Source organism: Urtica dioica, chromosome 4, assembly GCF_054948205.1.
Source record: "Urtica dioica subsp. dioica isolate 48M chromosome 4, U.dioica_male_clone48M_v1_H2, whole genome shotgun sequence".
Taxonomy (NCBI): domain Eukaryota; kingdom Viridiplantae; phylum Streptophyta; class Magnoliopsida; order Rosales; family Urticaceae; genus Urtica; species Urtica dioica.
In genome coordinates, this window is record NC_142759.1 from 16,815,552 (window position 1) to 16,826,199 (window position 10,648).

Here is a 10,648-nt window from a genome sequence, read left to right on the forward strand (position 1 = left end):
TTAACTGTATAGGTTAATGAATAAATTGAATGCTTGAGTTATGGAATTGCTTTGCTTAATGTAGCGAACTGAATGCTTGAGTTATGGAATTGCTTTGCTTAATGTAGTGAACTGAATGCTTGCATTAGATTAATTAATTAACTCTATAGGTTAATGAATAAACTGAATGCGTGAGTTATAGATTTGCTTTGCTTAATGTAGTGAACTGAATGCTTGCATTAGGTTAATTAATTAACTGTATAGGTTAATGAATAAACTGAATGCTTGAGTTATGGATTTGCTTTGCTTAATGTAGTGAACTGAATGCTTGCATTAGGTTAATTAATTAACTGTATAGGTTAATGAATAAACTGAATGCTTGAGTTATGGATTTGCTTTGCTAAATGTAGTGAATTGAATGCTTGCATTAGGTTAATTAATTAACTGGATGAGTTAGTCAATTAACTGAATCATTGAGTTATGGATTTGCTTTGCTTAATGTAATGAACTGAATGCTTGCATTAGGTTAATTAATTAACTGGATGAGTTAATCAATTAACTGAATCCTTGAGTTATGGATTTGTTTTGCTCAATGTAATGAACTGAATGCTTGCATTAGGTTAATTAATTTAGAATGCTTATTAATTTATTGATTTATTATTCATTAGGTACTCAACTGGTGAATCTGCCATAGAGTTTATGAATCTGTTTGCATAACACTACCAGAAATTTGGCCTCTAGCTACAGCAGAACGTCGTAGTCATTTTAAGTCGACTACAGTTTACCGACTGTCATCTATTGCACTGGAGTCTTATCTCTTTGATTATGACTCTAGTTTTTTGCCGTAGTGAATCTGTTTTATAAGACTGTAGTTAAAATATATGACTACATTTTATAGATGTAGTATTACTAGTCTCATCTATAAATACTACAGTGTTATGATGTAGTTATGTAGAACTCAATTACATAAGAAAAAAACACTACAGTTTTAACAAGTAGTCTAAATTGATTCAATTTGACAGACTACGGTGTTTTTGTGGCATCTATTGCACTGGAGTCTTATCTCTTTGCCTATGACTCCAGTCTTTTCTGTTAAAGACTACATCTTTAGAATGTATTTGTTGAAGTTGAGAGTGTATAAACACTACAGCTTTAGAGAGTAGTTTTAATTAATTGAATTTGACAGACTACTGTGTTTTTGTGTATTGCACTGAAGTATATTCTCTTTGCCTATGACTCCAGTCTTTTTTCTTGAAGACGATATTTTTTAATTGTAGTTTATATTCATCAAATTATAAATGAATATTAAGAAACACCTAATAATAATATCCAAAACAACTCATATTTCATTAAATCAATCACAAATATCATTTACATAAATATAATTCATAGTGGCATACAAACAAAATCCATGTCTAATTAAGGGCATACTTGGCCAAACAAGCTATTAAGCATGTTTTAATATCAACTTTAATACCTGAATTCATACTATAAGGTCCATTATATTTTCATAAGAATATAGGCACTTGGTCAGAAAGATATGTTGTGCATAATGCCTGATGGCTTCCTCTGAATATGTTGATGATGCCTAAAAAGGTACAAAAGCTCATGTCAATGAACTACCAAAACCTTCTATTTTAGAATACTAACAAATATATTAAAGAAGAAGAAGAAATCAGTAATGTAGAAGAAAAATAAACAAGCTTTACAAACTTAATCTATTCATAGACATACAAACACACAACGTGGCATAATATGGTATTCCTTATAAATAGGATTCATGTCCAATATTCTAAAAGTTATTCACATCAGTTTTTAAAAATAAATGTTAAAACAATTGTGGTTTCATATACATTATATATCACTTTATTAGATATGTAACATGAAGTGGGCGGGAGATACTTTTAATTGGAAATGAGCGAAAGAGTGAAAGAGGGTAAACTGAGTTGAAAGAGCATTTTGTGTTCGATTTTGGATCAAAAGTTCAGTTTCAAATATTTTACAATTATGGGATGTAGCTTTGATATTTCTCCACTTTTGAGCCCTTAAAAATAAAATTTATCTTTTAATTGTGGTGGGTGTATCATTATTTCTCAATATCAACCATTATTTATACCAAGCTGTAATGTTCTCTATTGTTACTATACTTCATCTGAATTATCATGGAACCTACACCCTCACATAAAAAATTTAATAAATGTTTAAACGAATTTTGTTTTGTATTTTATAGAAATTTATAACTTATTAGGCCATTCCAAACATCACGTTCGTGATATAGACAACGTTTGTAAACTTTTAGGAAATAGTCAAACAAATGAGGTGACACTTGAATAATTCAGCCAAATTTTTTATTTTGTCCTTTCAGCTTTTTTTCATTTTTTTTTCATTTTTTTTTCAGTGATTCGTCACTTTCTCTCTCGTACAGTTTTTTTCTCATCAAAACTTCAAAAATCCATATCTTCCTCATATAAACTCGAAATTGAGTGACTCCAAATCCTATGCATTCGTAGCAAGAAGAGCTTAAAAAAATAGACCCATTGTATTAGTTAAAAAATCTTGTCTACTATTGTAGAATTCCGCCAGAGTTCACCATTGATACATTAATTGTCATTCATTCTCGAATTTTTAAATTTTTTACATTTTTTTTTGTTAATTATAACATGTTTAATATAAGGATATTTAAGTCAAATATAATTTAAAATTTTGAAAATAATGACAATTAATGTACCAATTGTGAACTCCGGCAGAATTCTACAGTAGAAGACAAGATTTTTCATCCAACACAATGGGTATATTTTTTAAGCACTTCTCTACGAATCTGTAGGATTTGGAATCACTCAATTTCGAGTTCATATGATGAAAATATGAATTTTTGAAGTTTTGATGAGAAAAAAAACTGTATGAGAGAGAAAAGAACGGATCACTGTAGTAAAAAAAAGCTGGAAAGACAAAATAATAGAAAGTTTGGCTGACTTATTTAAGTATCACCTCATCTTTTTTATTATTTTCCTAAAAGTTTGCAAACGCCCCCTATTGTATATTGTCCATCGAACATAAAGTGTGTGGATCTCATTTAATTGTGATATATAAATTATGAGTTATCAATATCATGCATTATTGCTTCAAAAGACATATCAAGCATTATTGATGACATATTGTAAAGTCCCACACCAAGTGAGCTCTATTGTGACTAGAACCCATCCCAATTATTATACATTAATAGATCACTATGGCTATTTTATGAATCAACAACAAGAGAAACTGCAAATGGATTGTTCATGGTAGAAGATAATTAGTGACATGGAAGAGAGAGAGAGAGAGAGAGATATATATATATATATATATATATATATATATATATATATATATATATATATATATATATATATAAGATCAATATATATATTTTTTTATGTTGTGTTACAAATGAGCAATCCTTAAAATTGAAATTGCTTTATTCAAAAGAAAAAAAAATTGAAATTGCTTAGCACACAATGCAAGCATGTTCATATTGGGAACTATCGTTTTTAAAATAAATATTAAAACCATTGTCGTAATGTATTTCATATATCACTTGATATTTAAGATATTTATAAGTTGAGGAAAATCACCATGTCAAATAAAAACAAGACTATTTATACAACAAGCTTATTTCTACGTAAACGCATTTTTAAGTTTCAACACAACCATGATGCAAATATTTAAATAATTATGTCTCTTCTAGGACCTGTTTTGATTAACAAATGAAAACACATTAAAAAAAAAATAGTTTTCAAGTGAGGACATTTTTTTAAGGTAAATTAGGTCAGTAGTCCAATAGCCCATCATTCTTTTAAAAAATAGTCTCAGTTTCATTTTATTAAAAAAAAAAATAGCCTACTAGACACGCAGTAAATTAATTAACTAAAGAGTAAATTTAACTTATTCTTTAGTTAATTAATTTAGTTTTTAGTTAATTAATTTACTGCGGTTCTGGTGGACTATTTTTTTTTTAATAAAACGAAACTTTGAATAAAATCTTAAAAGAAGTTAGATGATTGATTATTTGCAACAAATTCTTAATAAAATAACAAGTAAACTAAGATAAACATGCATATTAACAATAATCAACTGTTATTAACAAAAATTTACAATAATTAGCGTGTGATGACCCAACTTTTTCGACCGTCTTACTTATCTTACTTTTTAAACTTTAGAAATTTTTTTAGAAAAATTGGAAGATTTTTTTTTAAAAAGCACATCGTACAAAGGCAAACCAAAATTTTAAGAATTTAAAAAGAAACAAAACATAAAATAAAAAAAATTAGAAAGAAAAGTTAGTTACTTAGTTTAAACTAGTATTTTTCCTATAGGTTTGTACTAAATTTGAAAGAAAAAAATCGGCTATCTAGTTAAAATCAGTTATTTAATTGTATAAGTGATTATTTGGTTCAAATTGGTCATTCGTTTTCAAATTGGTTATCTGATTTATAAACAAAATTGGTTAATAAACGAAATCCGAATTTTCGGATATCCTAAACAGATAATTACAAATCTAGTTTCTTATACCAGATCCGATTAATCGAACTGAATTTTGGTTTATTAATGTGACATCAAATTTTATTTTCTAGATTAATTCGATTATCTGTTTAACCAATTTTTTTGTTACTTTTGATCAAGGTTCAAAATATCGGCTCGTCGATATAAAAAAAATGGGAGGATTGATATAAAAATGACTATAACAGCTTAAATATCGAATTTATTCCTCAAATACTTATTTTATGGAAAAATATAATTATTAAATGTATCATTAAATGATATATAAATAATATCTATTTGTTATAAGATTTTTGTCAATATATCTATCGGTAGTCGATGTATCATCGATATCGTAGGTGATCGGTATTGAAATTGTTATAAAATATTCGTCGATAATCGCTATATCAGTGAAATCAGAACTTTGATATTAGTATCGATATTTTAATCCTCGCTTTTGAATCTTTGATAGACCCCTAGCATCAATCCCCAGCGGTTGGATATGTTAATAATTTCTATTTTGATTTTATGGGATATTAATATTTGGTAGGTGCGGTAGGAAAGAATAATAATTGTGTCTCATTAATTTTTTGACTACCACGTCGTGATGCGTTACTTACACAATCTTATCTAGATCATAAATGCTGCTTCAATCTTATCGATCATAAATACTGCTTGAATTATTAATGTGGATGTGGTTCTTTGTCAATTAATTTACATAAAATTTGGTATCGATATTTTAATTCTCGCTTTTGATAGACCCCTGGCATCAATCCCCAGCGGTTGGATATGTTAATAATTTCTATTTTGATTTTATGGGATATTAATATTTGGTAGGTGTGGTAGGAAAGAATAATAATTGTGTCAGACTACCACGTCGTGATGCGTTACTTACACAATCTTATCTAGATCATAAATGCTGCTTCAATCTTATCTAGATCATAAATGCTGCTTGAATTATTAATGTGGAAGTGGTTCTTTGTCAATTACTTTACATATTTGCATTTCAGGAACATAATTGATACATATTTTTCACCTACTTTCCATATTTGCGTTTCAGGAACATAACAGATACATATTTTTCACCTACTTTCCATATTCTGGGGTATACATATATATATATATATATATATATATATATATATATATAATATTAATCATTTAAATTTAGGGGTAAAAAATCATGAATGGGTTAATTTGTTATTTATCTGTTTTCCTGTAAGAGTAGGTTTTTTCAATTTTCGTGAGATCTTGAAATTTTAGAAGTCATAGTAATTTATTATACTTATTTTTTCTTTTTATTTGCTAATATTAATTGCAAATTAATAAGAAAACTCATTATTAATCGTGGACTACTACATTAAAAAAAAAAGTTTTTAAACGTGGTTGACTTTTATAATATTATCGTCTGACAATGATAAATACTATATAATTGTGCTTTGAATTGAACATGAGTTTATACTAAATACCAGCACTATTGTAGTTCGATCCGGTCATAATTTGGATGATATTATGTTTCTCGACTTCTTTCATCAGATTTATCAATACCAAGGATTAAAATCTCGCATCTCGCGGCCGTACCGCACATTTTTTTTGGGGGTATATCGTCTCGTACCGTGGTATCTCGTGGTATTTGATGAACGTTCAGGGTATCTCGTACCGTGTGGTATACCGCATTTCGCGGGATATACCGCAAAAAAAAGGGTATTCCGCAGGGTATTTGAACAACTTTTTAATTATGATTTTGTATAAGTTTATGATACACAATCTATATAAATTTTAGAATAAAGTTTACAAAATCAATATTAACAACATCATCAAATTATTCAAAATTACTACATACATTCGGATTATAATAACTTCATATCAACAATCCATTAAAAAATACTCAACAATCCAATAAAAAATTCATTCAAAATAAAAATAAAAATTCAGTTTCGAACCTTACCGCGCAAGATCGGGGGTACACGGCGAGATTTGAGCAGTTTTACACCTCCAGCGCGCGAGATTCGGGGGTACGCGAGATAGGGCGCGAGATTTCGCGATATTTGACCAAACTCGCGAGATATACTCGTATCCCTCTCGCACCCCTCCCAAACGCGAGATCTCGCGCGAGATACCCCCATCTCGCGCGAGATTTCAAACCTTGATCAATACTGAATAGATGTACGTAATCCGCACTCTTCACATTCTTAGATGCATTAATAATGGGCGTACAATACTTTCTTCCTGGACCGGGGGAGGGGGGCATTCTTGAAGTCTACAAATACCACATAAAGTCATAAACACTACGTCACAAACACATGTACACATATTCATAATTTCACAAATCATATTAATTTTAAATTTCATAAAAGCATACATGTATATTCATAATTTAATTTCATATAACTAAACCAACTTAAACTAAACCATAATTTCTGGTGAACATAACTTTTAAATAATATTAGCTTAACTTAAATTCGGATTTAAGTTAAATAAAAATAAAAATTCGGATTCAAAGTGGAAATCATGACAAATCCTCATGTTCAAAACAAATAAATTTAGTTTGACCATGGCGAATCTAATAAGAATTTCAACAAAATCAACAAAACACATTCAAAACTTTAATATCAGATTAAAAATTCAAAAATTTCGAAACAAAATCAAATTAATGATAATAAACATGAAAATAACTAAGAAAATTAACTTAACCTCAAAAATCCATCATAAATTTAAACAAAAAGAAAATCATATTTAATCAAAATCCAAAAACTGTCGGAATCTGGAAACTTGCCCGCGCTTCTCGTCGGGATGAAGGAAAATTTTAATGTCGGGCTGCCGGAAAGTGGTTGAACTCCGCGGGAAGAGGCGGTTTCGTATGAAGATTCTGAAGCTCGGCGATGGGAAAGACAACCCTAGTTTTGGGCAAAAATGGAATTCTCGAACCTGAAACTCGTTTATATACCCTAGTTTAAAAAAAATAAGTGAACCACGCCGGTTTTTGAGAACCGAAATTTGGTTCACTTCTCGTCCGATTCTCAGGGAAAATGACGATTTTGTAATGAACCGTGTCGGAGATCCTTCAAACTCCGGTTCTCAGACGGGAACCCCAAAATTTTAATCTTTGGATAAAACTGTTGAAGTACAGTTTGTTGGGACATTATGTCGAAATATTTGTGGCTAGTGCATAGATAATTAGAAACAAATGAATCAATTTGTTTGAGATATGATATATTGCTTGGTAATTTATTGCATATAGTTAAAATGAAGATGAAATAATACAAATGTCACAACTCCCAAGACAGTTTTAATTTTATGAAGAACCATGTGGTTTTAAATTGTCATTTCCTATATATAGAGCAACATGCAGTGATCCCAATACGCTACTAGTAAATCCAATCAAAGAAATTTGTACAACTATATTCAGAGATGGAATCTACTCGGATAGCTATCTTAGCTCTTCTTTCTTTACTCTTGGTAACAGTTTTCTTTCCATTTTTTTTATCTATAAACAACTAAACGTTCAAATCGTTTTCTAATTTCTATTTTTATTTTCAGTTGAGTATCCTCTCATGTAAGTTACAATGTAAAGAAAGAAAAAAAAATTGAAACAAAATTTGTCATTTGTATGCAGTTTGGGAGTATTGCTGTGGAATCGAGAAAGTTGGGAACCCAAGAATATTGGAAGATGGTAATGAAAACTGAGGTTATTCCAAAGGTCATTAACGAGCTTATTCAAGAGAATGAAGCAAACAAGCACTCATCCAAAAATTCCGACGCCAACCCTCTATTCTATCGGTACGGACAAGAAGATAATGAAGTAAACAAGCACACATCCAAAGATTCCGACGCCAACCCTCTATTCTACCGGTACGGACAAGAAGAGACCAAAGACAACAAGCACTCATCCAAAGATTCCGACGCCAACCCTCTATTCTACCGGTACGGACAAGAAGAGACCAAAGACAACAAGCACTCATCCAAAGATTCCGACGCCAACCCTCTATTCTACCGGTACGGACAAGAAGAGGCCAAAGACAACAAGCACTCATCCAAAGATTCCGACGCCAACCCTCTATTCTACCGGTACGGACAAGAAGAGGCCAAAGACAACAAGCACTCATCCAAAGATTCCGACGCCAACCCTCTATTCTACCGGTACGGACAAGAAGAGGCCAAAGACAACAAGCACTCATCCAAAGATTCCGACGCCAACCCTCTATTCTACCGGTACGGACAAGAAGAGGCCAAAGACAACAAGCACTCATCCAAAGATTCCGACGCCAACCCTCTATTCTACCGGTACGGACAAGAAGAGACCAAAGACAACAAGCACTCATCCAAAGATTCCGACGCCAACCCTCTATTCTACCGATACGGACAAGAAGAGACCAAAGACAACAAGCACTCATCCAAAGATTCCGACGCCAACCCTTTATTCTACCGATACGGACAAGAAGAGACCAAAGACAACAAACACTCATCCAAAGATTCCGACGCCAACTTTTTTTTCTACCGATACGGACAAGAAGAGACCAAAGACAACAAACACTCATCCAAAGATTCCGACGCCAACTTTTTTTTCTACCACTACGGACAAAAAGAGACCAAAGACATCAAGCACTCGTCCAAAGATTCCGACGCCAACCTTCCTTTCTTCTACCACTACGGACGCAAAGAGATCGAGGACAATAGTGATGATATTGTCAACAATGTTGTCCAGAACAATTTGGCGGACGAATGATGGCATGTTGATGTACATCAACGAAATTTCATGCATTAAATGTGTGTCTGTGTGTGTACCGGTTTGTGTGTGTACGTGTTGTGTGTGATCAATTCATCATAATAATGATGTTGTGGCAGAAATAAATAATGTTTTGATGTTTAATCATGTGTCCGCTTTAATGTATTCTAAATGGTGAAATAATATTATGTTAAATTGTCTTTGTTCTTTTTTTTTTTTAATTTTATTTTGTGTCCACAATTTTTTTTATTACGAAATGCAAGTTGTGTCTGCATTCAATCATATTCCTATTGAGATCGAGATTGAATCCCAACAGAAATGCGTGATATTTCTCCAACCTAATTCGATGTAATCACAGAAATGTGCCTGTGCTACTTCATTATATATATATATATATATATATATATATATATATATATATATATATATATTCTTTTTTCTACTAGAAATATTCATTAAATACTTTTGTTCTGTCAATATTTTGGCTAGTTTATATTTTTTCCTAGGCTACTCCTAATCAATACGTGGTCTTAAGTTCGTTTATTTCTTCTTTTTAATTAGCTATCAGAATTTATGGACTGATAGAAAGTTGGTCGGTCGGTACAAATGGAGAAGAGCGAGGGACGTGCTCTTACGAGGTGTGCTGTGTTCATGAGCTAAAGATTAAGGGCGAGTCCCTATAAGAACTTCCTTTCACATCATTCCTCTCTTTCTTTTGTTTTGGTTTCCTACTTTATTCTTGTTCTTTTCAAAAAAAAAATTCGCAGATGTTCTTTTCAATTGCTATAATATAATTGTGAATACAAAGGAAGAAACATTTAATTCTTCACAATATTTTTCCGAAGTAACATTGTCAAACTCAATTTTAGCTGCTTCATAAAATTGAGGGAAACAAAACTGGGTAATCAATTATTGTGGTAGGTAAATTATGAATTTCAATAATTGATTACTATACCAATAATTGATTTCAAAATGGTCTAACAGTTCAAAACGGTCCGACTAAAATGGTTTAAAACGGTTTAAACCGGACCTGACCGTTTTAACCGGTTCGCTCAGGTCCGTTTTTTTTTTCTTATTTGGTCCGGTCCGGTTTAATTTTTTTTAAACCGGTTCGATTTGATTTTTTGACCGGTTTTAGACCAGACCGGACCGTGCATACCATCAAATATCATCTTAAATCATCAAAACAAATCTCAAATTCAAAACCTTAACTTTTCCAAAACCGATCCAAATCAATCTAATAATTACTGTAATCATTATTTAAACTATCATACAACAATTCAAACACGAAACAAAGATGAAAATCTTACTCTTTTTGTCGTGATGAGCTCGGAATCATTTTAAGTGGAAATGAAGGAGAGAGTGAGGAGGGAAAAATGAGTTGAAAGAACACTTTTGTCCGATTTTGGGTCAAAAGTCCACTTTTAG

The 10,648-nt window shown here is 31.3% G+C and overlaps 1 protein-coding gene across 1 annotated transcript; it reads left to right on the forward strand.

Moving 5' to 3' along the window:
* Positions 1 to 7,851: 7,851 nt before the first annotated feature.
* On the forward strand, positions 7,852 to 9,437 carry LOC149400899 (uncharacterized). Its single transcript, XM_089613866.1, has 2 exons — positions 7,852 to 7,953; positions 8,111 to 9,437. Exons 1-2 carry the CDS (start codon positions 7,906 to 7,908, stop codon positions 9,218 to 9,220), a joined length of 1,158 nt encoding a protein of 385 aa, XP_089469992.1. The 5' UTR covers positions 7,852 to 7,905; the 3' UTR covers positions 9,221 to 9,437.
* The last annotated feature ends 1,211 nt before the right edge of the window (positions 9,438 to 10,648 follow it).